General features: G+C 37.6%; 1 protein-coding gene across 1 annotated transcript; it reads left to right on the forward strand.

Moving 5' to 3' along the window:
* The first annotated feature begins 2,208 nt into the window (after positions 1-2,208).
* Positions 2,209-12,208, forward strand: ZUP1 (zinc finger containing ubiquitin peptidase 1). The gene is made up of 9 exons (XM_089492219.1): positions 2,209-2,320; positions 2,762-2,869; positions 3,850-3,956; positions 7,124-7,292; positions 7,581-7,769; positions 7,933-8,101; positions 9,763-9,914; positions 10,337-10,557; positions 12,161-12,208. Exons 1-9 carry the CDS (start codon positions 2,209-2,211, stop codon positions 12,206-12,208), a joined length of 1,275 nt encoding a protein of 424 aa, XP_089348345.1.
* Positions 12,209-24,470: the final 12,262 nt, after the last annotated feature.

Raw genomic sequence — 24,470 nt, forward strand, 5'->3', positions numbered from 1 at the left:
TGTCTTTTTTCAGCCTATATAACTATGTAAGTGCACACATCAGAGTACCACATGCACCACATTCCTTGATCACGCTCTCATCCTAATCTTTACTGATGAGTATTATCATTGTGCTCGTCTCTCATCTGTGGCCATCACTGGAACTATAATTACAAGACTTTTGCAACAATTACACCAATTTTAGTTCATGGCCACAGAAAAAACAAATTGACAAAAGCACATTTAATCTTTTATTCACAAAAACGGCAGTAAAGTGAGTTGAAAAGGTGCTCCAACAACAATATCAACTTGACTCATCAGAAGAAGCAAGTTAACCCCAACATATTTAAAATTGGCTTAGAGGAACATATTTACAAATGCAAAATGTGCCCTTCAAAGAAATATAGCCATCCTAATATATCTTACTCGCCATCGTTGTGACTATATAGTCCATGCTCTGCATGCCAAAGTAATTTTTTACTCAAAGCATGTTGTAGATTCATGTCATAATGCTTACATATATGAATTAAATAATATGACATAAATGAAATATGTTTTTTTGCTGTTATCCTCCTTTTATTAGCATCACATGATGCAGTTTCACACTAGAGCCATAAAGCATATGAGTACAAATGTCCCCTGCCTGGCTACATCTCACAGAGATGCACGCCAATCGAGGTTTAAAAAAAAAAGTAATAATTTGCATTTTCTTTTGCCGCGAAAAGAAAAAAAATAATTTTGGCAGCGTGAACTCTGTTCTGTATACGTCTAATATTAAGAGATAAGGCCCACGGCGTCTCTTTCATATACCTCATTTCTATAGCTAAGTGCCCGACGCTTTACTCACAACATGTACTAAAAAAAAAACCGGTGACTCTTATTCTACGCGACGGTGTTCCCGGGCAATGGTAAATGACATCACCAGTGGGCGGGCATGTAAGGTCTATCGTCTTCACACTGTGATTACCAGTTTAACGAGAAACGAAACAAGTCTGACCAAGACGGTGACAGGGAAGCAAAGCGAGGGTGTCGGCGAAATATCTTATCTGTTTTAGGTGGGTTTTCATTCATAATTCGAGGGACCGGTTTTTTTTCTGTCTCGTAGCGAAATTACTGTGTTCGTTTGTACAGTTAATTTATCTTTAGGACTGATCAGTCACACCGTTTTACCCTAGCAAAGTTACCTTTTGTATACTTGTATGTGATTTATGAATAAAATGACGTTTATGAATGAAAATCAATACTTGTGTTAAATATCAGGAACGTTTCATATCTTCTTTTGAATGGTTGCTATGGTTACCACTTTGAAAGTTACACCCAAAGTATTTTCAATACATAATCTCCAATATTTTAAATATTTGTTGTTCATACTGTCTTCTCAAACTGCTACATTCAAAAGTAAAATAATTTTATAATATTGTGTTTGAAATTAATAATTGAGTAACTAATGTTTTGATCTGTATTCCTTCCTCAGGGAACTGTTGGACTGTGTGCGCATTTGATTTTTGGAGGTATCCTTGAAATATTGAGAGCTGGTTTTAGCATAAGCTTATTTTTTGTCCATGCTCTTCTTGTTAGATCAGCAGCATGCTGATTTGTGACATCTGTACTCAGGAAGTCTCCTCAGAGGATGACATGAAGAGCCATATGGCGCTAACCCATATGGACCAGGAATTCAGCTGCCCTCTTTGCACAGTCGCAAGGCTCACTTATGATGAACTCAGCTTCCATATTCACGCTGCCCACAATGACATGCTAGAAGCTTGGATTGATCTTGAAAACCAGTGTGAAGTTGTCAGTCATGTTGCTGATGCCATGGACAGTCCATCGGCCATGGACAGTCCATCGGCCATGGACAGTCCATCGGCCATGGACAGTCCATCGGCCATGGACAGTCCATCGGCCATGGACAGTCCATCGGCCATGGACAGTCCATCAAGGATCCATACAACTGATCCTGTAGGTGATAAAAGGTTGCCTAACTACACCAAATCAAGAGGAAACAGCCTTCAAGACAGCTCAGGAGCAGGACATGTCCAATCAGAGACACTTTTCTGTGAAGCTCCCTGTACTAACTCATCAAAGCCCTCTACTTCAGTTGCTAATGCTAAAACAGTGTGTTCATCACCGGTCGTATGCATAGCTGGTTCTGATTCAGAGACAGAAATGAGTGAGGTAAACAGCGTTGAAGGTGATTTAGTTGCTTCAGCTGCTCTTGCCAAATGTGACATGGATGTTCCACCAGCGTGTCCATTCTGCTTTGAAGTGAAAACTACAGTTGATGAGCTTGAATTCCACGTAAGGACAGAACATGCTGATCTCCTAGATACACCTACTAAAGGTGTGTTACCTGGATTGGCTAAAAATCTTCTGTTGATGAGTTAAAAATGTGTTGTTGTTTGGTTTTTTTGGTGGGTTTTTTTTTACATAAGTACTTTGTTATTTTGAACATAGCATATTGTAATTTCACTTTATATGTGCATTCCTATTATTGAATTGTTAGAATTGCAATACTAGTTGTTTACTGTTGGCAATATTAAACTTGCCATATAATAAGCTAAAAAAACAGGATTCAAAAACTAAATATTTCAAAGATGCCAAGTGAATATTTAAATTTTAAAAAATGTACTATAATTTAACAATCCTAAAATTCTTACAAGACTCTCAAATGAAGACTGCATATTAAAGTGCATTTGATAGCTGGAGTGCCCCTTCACTAGGCGACCTGCTCTAACATGTTTCAATGCACATCTTTGTTGTGTTATGTTTCTGTATCTTATAGATGATTGCCAACGATATGAATGTCCAATGTGTTCCCTGGTTTGCGCTAGCTCTGTTATCCTTGAAGAACATGTAAACCTTCATTTGGAAGAGGATGGCATTCATGAAGGTAGAATTGATGTTTATCATAATATTATTTCACGTATTTCACGTTTGCCAATTCACTTACAACAAATAACTAGGGTACATTCAGATACCAAAATTTCATCTTATAGTCATGGTTATAATTTTGAGTAAAAATAAATAAATAAATAGAAACATGCTGTTTAACTTGTTTTAATATTGATAGTTGACAGAATATGTTGCTTAAAGATGCTGTTCCACATAGAGGAGCCTCTTAAAATATCCCTATATAGGTGCTGCATCGTGTAGAGAGAAGTAAGACAAACCTGTTTATTTTACTTTTCCTCTTAATGATCCGTGTCACTTAAAAACTGCATTTAACAGTTTGTTGAAATACAGAAGTTGCCTAGTTGAACAGTCCTGCCATTCCTCAAATCCCCCCCCCCATGAATTAGATCATAGCAAGCTGATCTTATAGCAAGCTGAAAACAGTTACCCAGAAGGAGCTATGGAACCAACTTCACCTTTGACATGTATGCATTAAAACACACACACAGCAGCACACCTTATCCCAAATGCATTACATAAACACATATTTTAAGAAAGTAATAAAAATATATTTGTGCACACCTGATCACAAGCACAGCAATAACATGAACATACAGACATTAAATGCACATTTTATGTCAAATAAAAAAAAAAAAAATGCCCACATCCTAAACACAAGCACAGCACCACACTCCATCGCAAGCACATTACATACACATTTTATGTAAGTAAAAGCATGTAGTTACACACCTGATCACAAGCACATTGCATACACATTAGATGTTTGTAAAAAATGTTGATTTCAGGCACAGCAGCACACCTGTTCACAAGCAAAACAGTGCATCAGACATAACGCCCTCAGTCTGATGTGGGAGTCGTGTCTGGTAATGAAAGAGTCAGAGTCTGCTAAACTAATTCAACACTGTGTGTGTATTTGTGCATATAATATATATATCTTTTTTTTTTTTTTTTTTTCAGGGGCTGCAGCAAAAGTATCTAGTGATTTACAATTGGCAAGGCAACTCCAGGATGAGGAAGACCAACATCGAAGAGCTAAAGAGATGGAAGAATTCAAGAAGCTGCAGGTTATTGCACAACTAAGCTTTCTCTATTTGGATATTTCTACACAGCACTTTAAAATTAAATAATAAGGATGTTTACATTTCCTTACAAAAGTATCCTGTCCATCCTTAAATTTTCTATTAGGATTGAGTAATATGTAGAACAAAGTTTCCACGTGTATGTGGCATAATGATTATATACAGCATAGGTGTATAGGGAAAGGGGGGAACAATATTCAAAAATGGGAGAGATGTTGAAAAGGAGGAGAGATGGTTACAAAGGAGGGAGATATGAGAAATTAGGAGAAGGGATAGAGATGGTGAGAAAATATGCGATAATGAGAAAAGGGGAGAGACAGGGAGAAAATTGAGAGATAAAGAGAGGAGAGTTTAGATTAAAAGAAAAGAGAGACAACTTGAAATAGCAGAGATGAGCTACAGAAAAACAGAAGAGATAATGAAAAAGGAGGTTAAAGAAAATGGGGAGAGATACAAGAGGAGGGGTAGGGAGAAAAAGAGAGATAATGAGAAATAGGACAGAATCAAAGAGAAAGGGGAGAGATAAAAGGGTGTAATGTGTTTATGGGTAGCCATTAGTAAAACTAGTGTATATGTGTAATCTGACAGTCTGTCCATTACTGTCACTGTTTAGGGTCTAAAGGGTTTACAATAAATTAAGAGTGCTCCTGAGCTACACTGAGACGGCCTGACTGAGAGTAGACCTCTGAGATGAGACCAGTGTGGGTGCAATCTGGGTTCTGGCCATATCCGATGTGTGCAGTCTGAGTGTCAGGCCTGGCCTCTGGGCTGTGCTACCCTTAATCAATGCCTGTGGTTTAGGGTTTCCATGCATTATTTATTTAATCAATACCAGTGGTGGGTTTGCTTGTGATTTTCATTTGATCTATACCTGCAATGGTAGGTTTGTATGTGGTCTTTATTTGATCTATACCTCAACTGTATGGCGTGGTGTAGCACAGTGAAAGAAAGGACAAAGGGTGCTGTCAATGTGGTGGTCTGTGTGGTCATATGTATGATGAGCTCGCATGACTCTGCCTCCAAGGGCATCGCACAAAGGGGGCAGGATGCAATGGGCGGTACCAAGGGGACCGCAAAATGAGGTTCTGCCTAAGGTGTCAAAACTCCTTGCACCAGCCCTGGGTATATGGACTACTGAAGTTTTTTTTCTTGTAAAATGTTGAGAATAATACAATTTGACTTCTAAAGGTTGGAGGTATTTATATTATGGTGTGCCCTGGGTGTGTTACCTCTTTACTACCACTAGGTGGAGAAGAGACACCAGCATCCTGCTTCATGCAACATTATCAGCTTCTGGAATATCCAACAGAGAACTACTCTCTCCTCTGATAACAGGAAATCACACTAGCACATCAGGGCAAAGTCTGTTGCCTGCACATTAACACAGTTATCAACAGCAGCATGGATTTGGCCAGCATCATTATTCTGTCATTATTAAAAATGTAGCACTATGTATCACACAGCCAACTATTTTTTACGGACCGTAACGTTGACCTTAAAATGTACTGTACAAGCTGAAAGACAAGGCAGTCAGCCAACACCCAATGTGAGAACTCTGTGGTTATCAACAATGTCAACAAAATACATTAAGCTATTTATGATGAAGCACACTTATCCTTTGACCCAAGTGGAGATCTTCTCCATGTTTAGCTATGAAATTTCGGGCTGCACCACATTTCCAGTCACTTAACCCTTTTATTTTTGTCACTACCATAAAGCTATTTGACTGACTTCCCGTATCCTCGGACAACGCTTTATTTCCTCTCTCCATTTTTGTTCCTTCAAATTAGTAACAATATAATAACACAAATATTGCTTGTTGGATTTTTGCACAACTCTAGTTTTTACATCATGCTTATCATATAGCCTTGTGGTAGGCAATAGACTGGCTCGGTCCAGACACTCTTACTAATGAAACTCTATAGAGGACACTGTTTCAAGGTAAGCAAGACTTCATAAGCATTGCCATAATTGTTTGTTTTTGAGTTGGGAAAGTCATCTAAAATACCACATGAAGACCTCTAATGGCAACCTTCAGGTCTGCAGGTATAGGAAGTATTTGAAAATCAACCGTTTTGTTCACTGTTAAACTACACTATTCAGCACAGTATTTAAGTATTAAAAAAAAGTATTTTTCAATGTGACTTTCCTTGTACTTCTTTTCATTTTTCATTCTCAACTTGGAAATGATCACATTCAGTCTTTCATGTGTGTGGAATGCATTGGCAAAAATAGTCAAGAAAAAAAAAGTGGTCAAGAGTGCAGTAGTGATACATTTACACCCAGTTGTGCACTTCTAGCATTTGATGCTTTTTGCACAAGAAAGAATAGCAATTATAGAATACCAAAGGGAGGTAAAGGCTCATGCTTGGAGCTCAGGATGCAGTCAGGTTTTCCAATGCATTTATTATTAATAAATAATTGTTGTTCCCTATCCCAGACACACTGAGAATGATCCGATTATTGTTTGAAATTAAAATCCATGAGACAATTTGGTGCGTTCGCTTGAATTTTTTTTTTTTTTTTTATTTATGAGAAGATGTGCATGCCCTCATCAGCCTTGGTCACAGTAACCTCCATTACTGCTTTGTGCATAGAGAATGCCAGGATATGTAATCTCAAGGCTGCAGAAAACATCATAGTTTTCAAAGTTGATCTGTGTGTTCCTAGATATTTTTTAGTGGCTTATTTTTTTTTTTTTCTTTTATTGCGACATCTGAAAACAAATACAATCTATTGGAATATTCTTCACAGAGAAAACAATTGTAGGTCGTTGCTACCTGCTATTCATAACACTATTGAAAGTATTCACTAAACTGTGAATATGCAGATGCGAACGTTCTTACTCGTATCACTCGTAATGCATTTTAAAGGGCCAACCACAGTGAGCTTCTGCAAGAAAGGCTGAGGGGATCCTGCATAATGCATAGTTTAAATCGGTGAAGCTAATTTTTAGGAATCTCCTACATAGCATTATGCGAGGCCTATTCAGTCCTTCTTGCAAGAGAAGCTCACTGACCATTCATGATACACACTTAGGGAGTTTTCAGGAGCTCCTTTCTCTGCATTACCCTTCTTAAACTATCTTGCTTTTTTACTCTTCATACTTTTTTAAAATTATTATTTATTAACAGTATCCCTTATTCCTCCAGAGACAATTTGGCATGGACAACTCTGGAGGATATAGAGAGCAATCGCTGCAAAATCTAGAAAAAGCTGTTGCAAGAGGAAGAATGCAACCCATGGATTTTCACCTACACAAAACGCAGATGATGGAAACTTTAGCTACGGGCATAGATGATGGTAGAACAAAGACTTCAGGTTGGTGTTTTCTTTATGTTAAGTGTTCTTATTTTATTTATTTTTTTTGTTAGATAAATAACAAAAAAATCACAATGTTTTTAGGAGTCATATGCTGTAAACCATGAACACTAACACATGGTCCCCAGAATCACAGATTTTGAGGTTGAAAGAGCCTTATTCTTTACATACCTTATATGTTATGTTTCCAAATGAAATGTGTGTGCTCATTACCAGTACTTTATTCCATACACCGAAAATTTAATTTCTGTTCTGTTCTCTTTTTTTTTTTTTTTTTTATTTATTCAGGGGTTTTAGAAGTGCTACACAGGTATTATCACAGCTCAGCACCTGAAGTGAACAGGGTCTGGCTTTGTTCACATTTGGACCATTTCAGCAACTCTCTAGGAGACAAGGGATGGGGTTGCGGCTTTCGGAATTTCCAAATGCTCCTTTCTTCTCTGATGACAACTGACTCTTACAAAACCCATTTACAAGGTATGAAAATATGTAACTGGTGCAATCTCTAATTACAGGGAGAAATAAAAGTATATTTAATTAGCACTCAAAAATAGTCAGATATAGTATAAGTGTTTGTTGCTGATGTTTTAAATTTTTTAGACCTAATTATGCTGTCTTCGTAAAGCAAACTTTTCACCAGGTTATAGGTCAATACCTTGTATCCCAAGGATTCAACTTATGATTGAAGACTCCTGGAAGGAAGGCTTTGATCCTCATGGTGCCTCACATTTTAATGGCAAATTGCATGGCACCAAAGCTTGGATTGGTGCATGTGAAATTTACTGCGTGCTGACATCACTTCGACTAAAGTAAGAAATCAAGAACTACTTAGCTGACTCTGAGCCAGTAAGAATCCCTATGAGTTCCAGAGTGTTTGTGATTGATAAACACTTTGTTTTTTGTCCTGCAAATGTCCTGTAAACTGATAAGCCATTACCTTCATAAGTTATAAATTAATATAAACACTGGATTGATTGCCAGTAAACAATTTAATGTTTAACATAATGTCCCCGTTCAGTGTTAATGTAGGTTGTTACAATTCCCCACTGCTTTGGTTTTGTTTGTATGCCTTAAGAACAATTTAACATTTACAATAATGTCTCACATTATATTATTTATATTAAAACTAATGAATAAAAGCATCAGCAAATACAATGGCTGGATAATATAAAAAGAAAAAAATGAAGCAGGTACCCCCTGATTAGTAACCTAGAAAACATGAAATCTGAACAAAACTCTCTCGATACTCTGATTCTGTCCGGATAACTAAACTGTTTATCAAAAACTGGGCGGCCTCTGAGTTACCAAACATTTATAAGCCAGCTGAAACGGTTTGGGTTTATATAGGTAAAAACTATACTTGTACATTCTGATTTTACATTTTAACAAATTTGCCTAACTGGTTAATTCATACAAATCTCTAGAAATGAGGTGGGACCCTCAATGAAACAAGTGAAGAGGAGAGCTCTGAATATTTGTATACAATTAATTTAGTGAATTCATAATTAAAATAATGAGTTGTGTGGTTTTTAGTTTCTTAAGGAGAAGTTGCAGCCCCCAGTCTCCTTTGCAGCACTGGTTGGCTACTTGCTCCTATTCAAGTAAATCGCAATATCCTACCTGGCTGAGGGCTGAGGTAAGGGGCAAATGCAAGGCGACACAATGAAAATATAAAAGGACCTTTCATTTTAACATAGTTTTCCTAAGCAGCTTACGTTTATGGCCCCTTTACAGTCATGCCTGTGTAAATATTATTTTCTTATGGATAAAACTCAGGTAGCTAGGTAGCTTTATACCATTTCCAACCTACTGTTTAGTCTTAATGTGCCAAACCTGTGATCCAGGAAGAGATACATGGTTGTCCTTGCTGGTTCCTTCATGTATGGAGTATAGAGTATGTATCTACTACCGCTTTTGTGACTCCCAATAAGACAGTCCCACATTTCTTGTGCCAACATGAAAAGTATAGTCTGACCTCTACCAGTGCTATAATTTGCATTTTAAGGTAATTTCAGCTTATTTTCTTGAACCAATGTTACTTTCATTAAACATGGTGGCTTGTCACTATTTTGGAAGGGCACCAGGTTTTAGCAAGCACACTTTGTGCCTGTTTCTTTTGTTAAATACAGGGTCTTGGGGGGGAAAGAACATTTAAAAATAGTTAATAACACAAATAGTTTTCTGCACAAAATCATTTTCTAAAGATTGTAGGTAGGGGTCTTCTAATGAGGATGACAAGCACAATAGATACAATTTATTATTATTGTTGTGCTCATTTACAGTGGGAAATGTGATATGACTTTTTTTTTTTTTAGCCCTAAGTGTTTTATGCAGTGGTAGGCAGAAAATCCACATCTACCAAATAACACTTTTTCTTGCAAAACCTGCACGAGATTAGTTATGTCCCTCGCCTTATTATAGTCATCAGTTCCATATACATTGTTTTGCTTTTTTCTCTAATATCCCATAGGTGTCGAATTATTGACTTCCATAAGCCAAGTAGTCCATCCGGAACACATCCTCTTTTGTTCGACTGGGTTCTGAACTACTATTCTTCTAATGCCCCAAATAGTGATCGAGTGGTTTGTACCTCAAAGCCTGCCATTTATCTTCAGCATCAAGGTATGACACACTTTTTTTTGTTCCTGTGTTTCAACCAAGTGCTTATTTAATGATTTCTATTTTTATTTTGTTCCATGTCTTGGGTAAAATGCACCTCAAAAGCCAGACAGACTGATATGAAAGTAGATCTGTCATTTTTTCCAAACCTTACATTTACCTGTTTAGTTCAGTTGTAGTTCTGTATGATGTTATTTATGCAGATTTGAGGGTGCTAAGAAGGAAGTGTTTGGAATATATTATATGGGTGGGAAGATGTTTAAAATGATGTCTGTTAATACTACCAGTTACTTGTTAGAATCTTCAAAAAATGTGCAAAAGTTAAATACATAATTTAACAGAAATCAATAACTAAACTTTATGAGTTTATAACTTAAACTTTAAGAGAAACTGTGTTTTTAACTTTGCATCGCTTTTTTTCCCAGGTCATAGTCGTACCATAGTTGGAATAGAAGAGAGAAAAAATAAGAGCTATTGCCTGTTACTATTTGATCCTGGTTGTCCTCATGAAAATATGTGCAAGCTTTTGAAGCACAATATGGATAGTGCAGCTCTTAAAACACTTCGGAAATTTCCAGGGAGCTTGAAACATAAGCAATACCAGATAGTGGCCGTCGAAGGAGTTCTGTCTACAGAAGAAAAAGCTGTAAGTGTTATGATCACAAAATCAATAAACCAAGCATTCGCTACTAACGGAACATCACATTTGTGTAACGGTCGGGATCCTTTTGTAGATGTTGGTAAATATTGTTTTATTATCTGAAGCTGACTTGTGTACGTATAGAAAAATTTGTTTTTCAAAAGCAAACATTTCCCATTGCACAGATCATATATATTTTTTTTAAACTAACAGTTGGTCAGGAGTGATCTGATCATCATCAGCCAACTTACTAAACTCACAGCATTTGACCTGGAAGCACCCTGGACTTTCAGGTCAGTGCTGTTTTTTGTTTTATTTTTTTAACGCTTTCAATGCTGATGTTCCATTGGAGCACAGCATTGACCGATATTGAGTCCCCACAAGCTTGTGGGGGACAAATGTTAACCCATGCAATGCCATGAATGTGTCATACACAATTGTGGAATTGAAGGGGTTTACGCTGCACTGTCGCTCTCAGGGAGTGATCAGGCAGCAGGGGGGTGTTGGGGCTGGTCTCCACCCTCATGTGGAGACCAAAGAACCCTCTACCCCTGTCCCTAAAGCTGCCTCTGGCAGCTGAGACGCAATTGCTGGTCTATAGACCAGCCATTGCAGGGGGGAGTCTCTGATGACTGCTGTAGGCTTCCATGCCTACAGGAGTCATCAAAGGGCTTGTGGGGGATCGTTTTTGCTGTTGCTGGCCTGTCTGGGCTTCCAGGCAGACCACCAGCAGCAGAGCCCGTACAAAACGGGAATTAACCCCTAAAATGCCGCGATCGCGGCATTGAAGGGGTTAATGGTGCACTTTCGCTCTCATGGAGCGATCAGGCAGCAGGGGGGTGTTGTGTCAGGTCCACAATCAACACTCAACCACCTTTCCTGAAGCTGCCTGTGGCGGTTTTCAGCCTACAGAATTACTCCGTAGGAGTGATCACAGGCTCGGGGGCGGGCTCTGAGTGGCTGTGCTGTCTGCCCAGACTCCTGGGCAGACAGCAGCAGCAGCGCCCCTGCGATCACAGGCTGACAAACACCTGGCGCCTGGGATTTGTCGAGCCCTGTAATAGTACATCCTATGGTTTTTGCATCGGCAGGGTGTCTGTGCTCTCCCATATCAGCAGGAGCTAACATCACTAGCTTCCTGCTCACTGATCCGACATAATGGCACTCGACCTGTGTGTCTGTTACACTGGAAAAAAAACGGGGATTGTCTTGACACCGCCGGAAACAATATTAAATGTAAAAAAGTTCCTCCTGAAACTTCCAATGAGGTACTGTGATAAGCAATGCAGGGAGAAACAGTGTAAAAATGTAAAACATTTAAAAAAAAGAAATGAAAAGAATGAAAATTTAAAAAATAATTAAGATTCCAGTTATGTCATCATGACATCATAAAGGGTACCCATTCCAGTTCGTAGTGAAATCGCTGAGGTCTGTAAAGACCTCAAAGGCTTGCATTTGGAATACAGGGTGGAGAGATGCTGTATTTACTCATTGCCGTTTGATGCTGTTGTATATTTAGGCTTATTTTTCAGGGTTTGAGAAAAATGCAGATATGCCAAACATTCTGTAAATGACAATGTTAACCTGTATTTATTTTTTCTATGTTAAGGTTTGTCTCCAGATGACGAAAACTTTCAAAGCAGAGAGAATTCCATAAAAGAAAAGTGTAACAACCTTATGTCGTGAAATTTTCTATAGCGCATCATCAAAATATTTTTAACAGCTTGACTGCTATTTTTATATTATGTATAAATAAAGATATTTTTAATATAAATTTTGGTGTCACTTGTTTACTTTAACACTGTACTTCAAATGGTCCTCTCAAGTTAATTATTATTATTTAGAAGGGTCAAAATATTCTATATCCTATGTCAGGGGGGTTCAACAGATGGCTGCTTTACATTGAGGTCTGGAGCAGTAACCACACTTCCAACCAGAGCCACACCTAAGTGAGTGAACCTCACCCGGGTGCTCTGAGTAACTGGGATGCATGGGGGGGAGTGCAGCACAAGGGTGCAGTTTGTACCAGGTGAGTCTCCCTAACTTCTTCCCTGACTGCTGCTACGTTCCTGCGATCTTCTTATTCTCCCGTCTTCTCTCTTTATCTGATTCATTAGTACCAGGGGACAGCCGTTCCTCCAAGAAGAAGACAGGAGAGCAACAAGATGTGGAGCTGCAGGGAAAGAGACGGGAACGGAGAAGTGTTCAGCCGGCACAAACTTCACCCCTCACGTTGCGCTCTCCACTCAATTCACTGCTGCTATTCAGAGCACCTCGGTGCAGTGCACTGTATCCAATCCAACTGCCTAGGTGTGGCTCTGGTTGGAAGTGCGATTGGTGAGAAGGTAGGAAGACATTGAGAGTGTGTGAGTAAGAGTGAATCAGTGAAAAAGCAATTCTGTATCACCATCCATGTCTGGATCACTATATAATAAGAGTCATGCTGTATATTTTCTCTCAATGAAAAATTAATGCAGCCCACACAGACACACACATGCATTTCTGATGAAGGGGCCCGCTGCAGAAAAAATGTGGACACCCCTGTCCTATTTAATCTAAACTGGTTACTATATGTTTTGACTGGATCCTAGATCAAAATCATTATCAAAGTATGAAGAATATTAAAGATAATTATTACTGAAAAATGAAAAGTATGTTGTTGCAACCAATAATGGAATAAATATATATATATATATATATATATATATATATAATGTAATATATAATGACTGATACACGTGACACACAGTTTAAGGTCCATTGACGTACTGAAACATTCGAATATAAAACCTACCTTTTGAGTTATGGGTCATTGCTGGGATTTGTTTCCTGAAATCTAAGTATGTAAACCAGTTGCTGGGGAAAAAACAGTGCTTATGTAACACATCATAATACAGACATTATTATACCTGTGTGTAGCTTAAACAAGCTGAAATGGTTTTACAAATCAAAGGAGCCATGGCTCATAAAACGTTTGCTGCTCAAAGGTAACCCTTAAACACTGGCTTTAAAAAAAAAAAAAAAAAGTATAAATTAAATCTAGGTTACCTGTGGACTACATACACTACGCTAATCAACATTGCTGGCACATATGAAATCTCCTCCGGCAAGTTAAAAAGTGTAAATCTAAGGTTAAACAGGTTATTGAATCACTAGCCATGCATTTTTTGCCTCCATACTACCACACTACAACAGATTGTACATCAGATGTGGCAGTTATGTAGCTATAACATTTCCTCTGTTTTGTCACCATTTTGTTTTGTTTATCATTTTAAACCTTAAAATTATTCACGGAACTTGTAGTTTGGTCACCTTTGGAGGAAAAAGTCAAGAGTTGATCGAGATTTGTTCTCTGTCACTAAATACATTATTATTTGCTTGTTCTTATCTCAACATTTTTTTTATTATTTTCATGTAATGTATACTTGGAGCCACTGAACCTTGTTTAGACAATTATATTAAAGGGAAACAAGCTTTATTAAAAGAGCAACCAATTATGGCCTTGGAGTCTAGCTGTCCAGTAAAATGTGTTATTTTATTTATTCCTGGTGATAATACATTTGTTTTTGGTAAATATTATTGAATCCAGACATTCACATAATTATTTTAAATGCTGTTCAAAGTGCAGAGTCCAAAATCTCCAAAATTTAGGCTGTTGCCTAATTTGTTTATTTTTCCTCAAAAATGGCTCTCGGCTTGCTTGATATGTACACAAATTATGCTACCGTACTTGGCTTCAGAAAGAGGAGGTTGTGTATTTATATATATATATATATATATATATATATATATATATATATATATATATATATATATACATGATTGTGACATCTCCATTTATCGGCACTTACGCATGATATAGCCCGACACATTAAATGGGGCAACAAACACATGAATTGTTTTCATGTGTAAACAGTGCGAATGTAAATGTTTATGTTTTGATGGTAGACCAGACCTGGGGGGGAGAAGGAGAGAGTAATTGTATTTAATAGAAATGACACTTAAATTAGCATCTATTAATTGCCAAGGATTACATTCTCCCTTTAAAAGGGGCTTTTTATATGATATGTTAACTCGAGAGCAAGTGGATATATGTTTAGTGCAAGAAACCCATTGGAAGAAGGGTGCTTCTCACTGTTGGAAATACAAGAGATTTCCCATTATTGCCCAAGCTAGCTTAAGTGGGACGAAAAAAAGAGGTGTTGCAATTTTGATAAATCAAAAAATTAAATTTGAACAGCTATATTTGGAATGTGATCAGGAGGCAAGATATATTATTCTTCTCTGCAAACTGAATGATGTGTTATATACACTTGTCAATTTATATGCACCCAATGTATTTACAGTAACATTTTTGGAAACATTTTTTGATAGAGTTCAAAATATTTCAAAAGGTTTTTTATTATTAGGTGGAGATATGAACTGTATTTCGGACGTTAAATTAGATAAAAGTTTTTCTTATGGCTCACATCCAAACTTAAAATTGAAATCTTTGGCTAGATCTCTCTTTGTTTTGCTCGCAACAAACTATATGATATTTGGAGGATACAAAATCCATCTGTGAAGGAGTATACTTATTATTCTGCTGTACACCACTCTTACTCTAGAATTGACATGTTTTTGTCAGATATTAAATCTATCGAATTTTGTAAATCGTCTAGCATAGGAAATCTGTCTTGGTCTGATCATGCACCTATTTTTATAATAATTAAAAATAATGAGGAATTCAATACAAGATCCAATTGGAGGTTAAATGAATCTCTTCTGTTCTCTCTCGATTTTAAAGAACAGCTTCGAAAGTTAGCCATAGACTTTATGGAGACGAACGATAACGGAATGGTTTCAGATGCAACTCTGTGGTGTGCCTTTAAAAGTACTATGAGGGGTCATCTTATAAAACGCGGTGCATATATTAAGAAACTGAAAGGGGCTACTCTTACTGACCTCTATATCAAATTAGCACAAATAGAGGCTGCCAATAAATTAAATCCCTCAATTCAAATTTATGATGATATTAAAGAAATTCAATTTAAGATTAAAGAAAGACTAACGGAGAAGATAAATAGAAATTTAACATCTTTGAAGCAAGAATGGTATTACAGTAGCAACAGAGCTAGTAAATATTTAACGAATAAAATGAAAAACAAAAATGTTAAAAATAGAATAAATAAGATTGTGTTAAATGGTAAAACATATTTAACTCCAAAATTAATTAGTGAGGCTTTTAGAGAGTACTATAGTACATTATATAACCTACCAGCAGTTGCGAAAGATAAAGTGCAAATGAATTGTTTTCTTAATACGCTAAATTAACCGAAAATCTCTGAGATAAAACTACAAGAACTAAATCTTCCGATTAAATTATCTGAGTTAAACACTACCATAAAAAATTTACCTCTGCATAAAGCTCCAGGCCCGGATGGATTTTCGTCTCCCTATTTTCAAAGTTTGGAACCGATTGTTTCTCCCTTATTATTAAGATTATTTAATGGAATATTTTTAGGGAATAATTTTCCATCTGAGATGTTACAGACCATAATAACTCCTATTCCGAAAAGTGGGAAAGATATAACTAAAGTTACAAACTATCGTCCGATATCACTAAAAAATCTAGATATCAAAATATTTTCTAAAATTTTAGCTGACAGACTTAGTTCCGCTATGGGTGAGTTAGTCCATTCAGATCAAACAGGATTTCTATTGGGTAGAAGCGGTGAAGACAATACACGCAGAATATTAAATTTAATTTATGAGTTACATTTAAGTAAAACGCCAGCTATCTTTCTTGCGCTCGACGCCGAAAAGGCATTTGACCGCGTGAGTTGGTCTTTTTTAGAACAAACCTTAATTGCTTTTGGGTTGACTGGACAATTTCTAACTTTCACTATGGCGTTATATAAGAATTTGCAAGCGAAAATTTTAGGGCCTAACTTAAATTCTACTAGCTTTCTTATCAACAATGGAACAAGACAAGGGTGCCCTTTAGCTCCCTTATTATATGTTCTTTCAATTGAGCCTCTTGCGACATCAATACGCCGGTCGAACAAAATTATTGGAATAAGTACTGGTCCGTATGAGCATAAGATTTCTTTATATGCTGACGATATCTTACTTACTTTAGCTTTCCCTGAAAATTCACTTCCGGAGGTTCTGGAATGTATTAATAAATATATTTTATATTCTAACTATAAATTAAATTTAGACCAATCACAAATTATCGATTTTAACATGGAACACTCTTGGTTTGAGCATATTAAGAATAAGTCTGCAATACATTGGAACCAAAAACACATTGACTATTTGGGAATTAAAATATATCAGAGTCTTACAACTATTATAACTAATAATTATTCGATCCTCTTAGATTCTTTTAAAAGTCAATTTACCCAATGGAAGAACTTGGAAATTTCTTGGATGGGCAGACTCAATACATTAAAGTCATATATTTTGCCAAAATTGATTTATTGATCTATTTAGAACTATACCTCTATCAGTTCCATTGAAAATTTTAAATCAATTTAAAAAAACATTCTCATCATATGTATGGATGGGCAAAAAATCTAGAATTTCACGTTCCATTCTTACTAGAAATCTCTCGAGATGTGGGCTTAATTTTCCTAGTTTGTGTACTTTACAACAAATTTGTTTATTTAACCATTTTCTAGCTTGGGACATAAAACGGAAATCGGAACTACCTTGGTATAACTATGAGAGGTGGAAATGTCAAAATTTAGACCCATTCCTTTTATATTGGTTTAATAAAAAAGATATAAATAGATTAAATATTCTTAACCCAATTGTTTCTAATGTATTAATATGATTATTTTTAAGAAAAAATTTGGTAATACGGAACTTTGTTCGCTATCCTCTCCATTGATAGCTGTACAACATATGATAAAGGACATTGATCTAAAATTCTGGCTTCTTCAGGGTATTGACACAATATCAGATATTTGTACTATTTCTGATTTGGTTCCATTTAATGAAATTCAAACTAAGTATAATCTTCCAAGTAAAGAACTATTTTCTTACCTAAGAATCAGAAATTTTATCAAAAGTAATTCACTAACTTTTCCGACCAACTTAGGTTTATAAATAGTCATCATAAAAAAAATCTAATTAGGCGATTAAGGAACATATTGGATCAAGAGAACATGTTAGATAAACCAAATACTATTTTGAAATGGGAAAGAGATTTGGGAGTTTCCTACTCTTTTGATATATGGTGTGAATCCTGGAATAAATTAAGGAAAGCGATACATTGTATAAATCTTCATGAACAGTATTATAAACTCCTTCACAGATGGTATTACGTTCCAACTTCATTGCATAAAATGTATAGTACTACCTCTAACAAGTGTTGGAGATGTAAATCAGAATTGGGGTCAATGATACACATTTGGTGGGAGTGTGATAAACTTTTAAACGTAAGATCTGATTTTTATTTGATATCGACATGGTATTGAATTCGCAAACCTTTCTTTTCCATATCGACCTGCCCTGGGAAAACAAATCGAAATTGTATTTGGCTATTAATATTTTGGCAGCAGCCAAAATATGTAAAGCTCGGTCTTGGAAAATGGAACAAGCTCCACTTTGGTCTCAAGTTATAGCTCAAATAAATTATCAGTATACAATGGAGAAGTATTTTTATCGAACGAATGATGCAATTTGGTCTCCATGGCAAAGATGGATTTCTGGAAATGGTTAAACATATCAAAATTATTATACAATCCTGGCAATTATTAAGTTAAATTATTATTTTAATACATAAACATTATCAATATCTCTCTCTTCTCTCCTCCCTAGACGATCTAGGATTAATTTGGTCTTGATACCGTCCTGTACTTGAATGCTATAAATTTAATTTGTCAATACTATTTTGTATATTATAAGAATGAAAGGTTTTATGTAAATGTTTTTTTTGTTACATAATAAAAACTAATAAATAAAAAAAGAAAGAGGAGGTCGTTGTCACGGAGCTGGTTAGTCCGATCGACTACCTCCGCTGACTTGTGCTCCCTTAGCCTGGGACAACACACTTTCCCCGATTCCCCAGTCACTAGCCGAGACTCAGTGTAGGGTATAACCAAAATGAAGGCTGATTTATTTTAGACACACAGGGCTGGATATATCCAGCAAAACACACATTAACATAAAACAAGATATTGGGATACAAACCGGCCCCTTAATTTGCCTCCCAGAGACAACAGGGGCAGTTAGAGGATTAACAATATAATGGGGGGGGCTGATTTATACAACATAATAATGCACCATGGGGTGGAGGGGTCTGATATAAAATTAAAACAATGGCGGTCACTCCCTGATTGCAGATCCTGGCTGTCTGATAGAGATAATCCCCTCAACCAGTGATGACATGATATACTGCTGGGGGTAGCCACAGAAGCCTTTACAAACCCAGGGCCCATAGTCAATAGGGAGGAGGCTGGCAGTCAGGCCTCTCCAGCGGTCCCAGTGATGGAGGGTTCTGTCACAGTCGTAAACTGGTGATCTCCTTAAAAATTGCAAAATAGTTTTGAACTACATGTTTAAGTATAATATTTGACCAACAAGGTGCTAGTGAAGCATTGCCTCATATGGAATTATAGTTTTTGCTGTCTATGAACAGTGGAGTATATATATATATATATATATATATATATATATATATATATATATATATATATATATATATATATAATGTATATATTTACACACCCATATACACTGATTAGACATAACATTATGACCACCTGCCTAATATTGTATAGGTCCCCTTTTTGCCGTCAAAACAGCCTTGACTCGTTGAGGCATGGACTCCACTAGACCTCTGGAGATGTTGGGAGGTGGGGCCTCCATGGATGCATTCTGGTGCCCATTGTTCCTGCTTCTAACGCATCAACTTTAAACAGGAATTGTTCACTTGCTGCATAATATATCCCACCCACTGACAGGTGCCATGATAACAAGATTATCAGTGTTATTCACTTCGCCTGTCAGTGGTCATAATGTTATGGCTGATCGGTGTATATAACCGTGTGTATTTATATGTGTGTAAATTATATATATATAATATATAATTATATATAAATAATCAATTACATATATATAATGTATTTTCTCATAGGTAAAGGACACCTAAAAGGTTTCAACCATATATCAAAGTAAAGAAGGTATCCTCTTGTTATAAAGTTTTAATAACAAAATAAACTAACCAAATAAAGATGTAATAAAAACAATGAACCTGCCTTTGTCACTCAGTTCGATGACTAAACTCTGCCTCTGTCCGTCTCCCATGTTTTGCTTGATTTTGCAGTGGTGGCTCTGAGCGAAACATATTTATTTTTCTTGTGTATTTGGAAACACATGATACATATATATATATTACTCATCTATTTATGAAACATATAAGGTAAATGCTTCAAGGTATATTTATAGTGTATAAATGTTTAAAAACGTTGGCATTTTGACATTTTTCACGCAGCAATTTTGCCACCGGTTTCCAACACGTCTTTCCGGGGAATACTCAGCTCAAAACCGGTGCCTGATTACAAACACACTACAGTTTCCATGATGTCTCACCTTTGAATAGCTCGTGAATACTGATACAAACCTATATATAAATAAGCTTTCAGGTTATCTATGTATACAGGAATCCAAAAGATATTTAGGTGTCATTTTATCATTTTTAAAAACCAACTGTAAACATCGGCAAATGAAGCACAATCAAAGAGTTGGAATTATTTTATTCTACCCTATCTTCCAGGAAAAGTTTATATTTACTTAATAAAGTAAACTGATGTTGTACAAAGTACACTTTTACTCCACAAAACAAAGTACTGTGAAGTGAATTTCAGGACACTACCTCAGGGCACCTCTGAGTGAGTTATAAGAATTCATCTTCTAAATGAGTTCTATGATGCGGTGCAGAGGATATTTCAGCAGTCAATTCTAAACTATTTCATAGCATGTAACATAACAGTCATTTGACAAACTACATTAATATTTGTTTTTAGCCCTTTGTCTTTTAATAATGTCCATATATTTGTGCATAGAAACTAATGGAAGTTGGCCAATCAGAAGGATCATTCTGCACAAAAATTACCTCCTAATATTTAGTGCAATGGCATTTTGTCATGTGCTGAGTATACAAATATACACTGTATTGTTGGCACTCATGGTCCTACAATGAAAAACTGGGTTACTTTCCATTCAGAAAGCGGCCTTTTCAATGTAGTAGCCAATAAGGTGAATTCACTAATGGGAGAGTTGTGTTTTTAACTCATTGGCTTAAGGTCCAACCAGGGGCGTACCTAGAGTATTTGGCACCCAGGGGGATCCTGTATGTGGCACATATGTGAAAAAATAATTAAGTAATTAAAATAAATACCGTATTTGCTCGATTATAAGACGACCCTGATAATAAGATGACCCCCCAAAATCTGAATATTAATTTTGGAAAAAAAGAAAAAGCCTGAATATAAGATGACCCTATAGGAAAAGGTTTTACCAGTAAATGTTAATTCATGTAAACTATGTAATTTTTTTAATAAAAGCTATGATTGAGAAAAATATTTTGTTTTTATTTCCTTTTATTTTCCAACCTGCCCCAGAAATGCCTTATACCCCCTATATGCCACTGTGCCCCATAAAATGCCTTTTAACCCTGAATATATGATGACCCCCCAAAATCTGAATATTAATTTAGGAAAAAAAGAAAAAGCCCGAATATAAGACGACCCTATAGGAAAAAAGTTTTACCAGTAAATGTTAATTCATGTAAACTATGTAATTTTTTTTAATAAAAGCTATGATTGAGAAAAATATTTTGTTTTTATTTTATTTCCAACCTGCCCCAGATATGCCTTATACCCCCTATATGCATCCATCGCGCATACACCTTCCGACTGTTAGAGATCAGAGTTCCCCGCACCGGTGCAGGGAACTCTGATGTGACAGCCAGGGAAGGTCTGCGCGATGGACGCAGACAACCCCCGCTGCTAACTGCACTTCCTTCCGGCTGCAGCGGAAGTTGTCTACGCGAATTGTCTACCTGCTGCCCGGACAACACACCGGGAGTCAGAAGCAGGGTAAGTTTTTTTGCGGGGGGGGGGGGTGTTAAATGGGGGGTATAAGGCATTTCTTATAATTTCTCCAATTATAAGATGAGCATTTGCTCTGGAAAAAACCTCGTCTTATAATCGAGCAAATATGATACGTTTTTAAATAAATAACATTTACTGACCAGATATGGTACAGCTTAACTCCCAACACTACATTGACAGTAGTGCGGCATAACCCCTATTACTAATCCATTAAGGGGGAAGGCCTCTGCCCCTTTACCGGCTTCCTGTGCCACTGTGGCCTTTAGAAGCCTGCCTGTGCCACCTCTACCCCTGAAACAGTCTGCCTGTGCCATCTCTGCCCCTGAACTAGCCTGCCTGTGCAACCTCTGCCACTGAAGCAGCCTGTCTGTGCCACCTCTACCACAAAGCAGCCTGCCTGTGCCACCTCTTCCCCTGGAACAGCCTGTCTGTGCCACCTCTGCCCCTGGAACAGCCTGCCTGTGCCAACTCTGTCCCTGGAACAGCCTGTCTGTGCCAACTCTGTCCCTGGAACAGCCTGCCTGTGCCAACTCTGTCCCTGGAACAGCCTGCCTGTGCCAACTCTGCCCCTGGAACAGTCTGCCTGTGCCCCCCCTCACCTGGAACAGCCTGCCCGTGCTACTTCTGCCCCTAATCAGCCTGCCTGTGCCACTTCTGTCCCTTTAGCAGCCTGCCTGTGCCACCGCTGCCTCTTTAGCAGCCTGCCTGTGCAACCTTTGCCCCTGAAACAGTCTGCCTCTGCCAATTCTGCTGTTGAAACAGCCTTTGTGCCACCACTGCCCCTGAAAAAGTCTGCCTGTGCCACCTCTGCTCCTGAAGCAGCCTTTATGTGCCATCTCTGCTCCTGAAGCAGCCTTTATGTGCCATCTCTGCTCCTGAAACAGCCTGCTTGTGCCACCTCTGCCCCTAAAGCAGCCTGCCTGTGCCACCTCTCCCCTGAAGCAGCCTTCCTGTGCCACCTCTGCCCCTGAAACAGCCTGTCTGTGCCACCTCTGCCCCTGAAACAGCCTGCCTGCGCCACCTCTGCCCCTGAAACAGCCTGTCTGCGCCACCTCTGCCCCTGAAACAGCCTGTCTGTGCCAACTCTGCCCTTGAAACAGTCTAAAATTAGAACTGTATCTTAAAATATCACCATTTGAAATACCAAGGGCGGTCTAGTTTTTAAAAACAATATGGTTTGATGGGGTAAATTGAATTAGCCGGCTTCTGTGCACAAGTCTATTATATACCATACATAACATCTATCTGCTTGTTACTTTGAGGGATGTGCCAGTTTAAAATGTGTGTATTTAAATGTTTTACAATTAAATGCTAACAGAAAATTATTTGTATTTTCAGGTTATCTATGTATACAGGAATCCAAAAGATGGTTTGGTGTAATTTTATCATTTCTATAAACTAATGGTGAAACAACACAATCAAAGAGTTGGGAGGAATTTTTTGAACGCTTTCTAGCAAGCAAAGGAAATTGTCATAGTAACCCACATGGCGGTGTGTTTGAGTTTGGGAGAGGGAGCACTGATAGATTCCTGGAGAGACTCCTTACCAGGGACAGGCTGAGCAATTGCCCTCCAGGCCGTTCTGGCTCTAAATTGAAGACGTGCTGCTCAGGGGTGCGGGCTCACACGGAACAGTTCCTCGTGACAAGGAGAAGAACACACCGGAGGAGAGCAGTCTGCGGGAAAGGAAGGCAGCAAAAAAGTGTTACGTTTAAAAAAAATAAAAAAATAAAATAGTAGCGGTGATAGGTAGAAGGGGACCCATATTCAAAGGGGACAACAATTAAATACAAAAAGGGGGTGGCTGGGGGGGGGCAGAGTGATTGGGGTATCACATAAATCAATACACAAAGGGGGGCAATAAATATAACATTAACTGGTACAAAAGGGGGCATCAATACACAAGGGAGAGGGGCTGGCTGGGGACATCACATAAAGCAATACACAAGGGTGTTGGGGCATAAATGCACAAAGGGGGCTGGCTGGGGACACAAATGCACATGGGGCAATACACAAGGGTGTTGGGGGGAAAATAATAAAACCAAAGGGGGGGGGCTGGCTGCGGCATCAATACACAAGGGGGGGAAACCAGCGTGGAAAGCATTTTTTATGCTTTGTGCAGATTAACCTGTACTGATGCAGAGCCTGTCCTGGTGTGTGTGTGTTTGGGGGTCAGAGCCTGTCCTGGTGTGTATTTGGTTATCTGTTTCCTGGCACTTTACTTTCTGTAGGAATAAATTGAACAAATTTAATTTTTACTTATCCAGAGATAAAACACACTCCTGAATTTGTAGTCACTTAAGAGGACTAAACTTTCTAGGCCTGGAAATCAGTGAGAGGAAAAGTAAAAGTTTTGTGTTATTTACTCTATTTCAATCTGCATATTTTATTAAAAAAGGTTAGTGGCAGTAAATTGTGGCTTCAGGCGTACTGATGGACTGTACTCCCAATACCATCACATTACATCAATATGCGTTTAAAACGGAAAGCATGGGCATGGATGATGGGCTGATTCTGTGGGACAATGGGCCACTTCACTAGACTCCCTTACAAAAAAATTACTGCAGTTTTTCTGAAGTAATACTGCAGTTTTTTGGACATGAAAAAACTGCAATACTGCACTTTTACTGCAGTATTACTGCACATTTACTGCAGTTTTACTGCATTTGTACTTCCGTACAAAAATAACTGCAGTAAAACTGCAGTACAGTGAAGTACAAATGCAGTAAAACTGCAGTAAATGTGCAGTAATACTGCAGTAAAAGTGCAGTATTGCAGTTTTTTCATGTCCAAAAAACTGCAGTATTACTTCAGA

This window comes from Sceloporus occidentalis, unplaced genomic scaffold, assembly GCF_023333645.1.
Source record: "Sceloporus occidentalis isolate IW3139 unplaced genomic scaffold, rSceOcc1.0.p SCAF_54, whole genome shotgun sequence".
NCBI classification, from domain to species: Eukaryota; Metazoa; Chordata; class Lepidosauria; order Squamata; family Phrynosomatidae; genus Sceloporus; species Sceloporus occidentalis.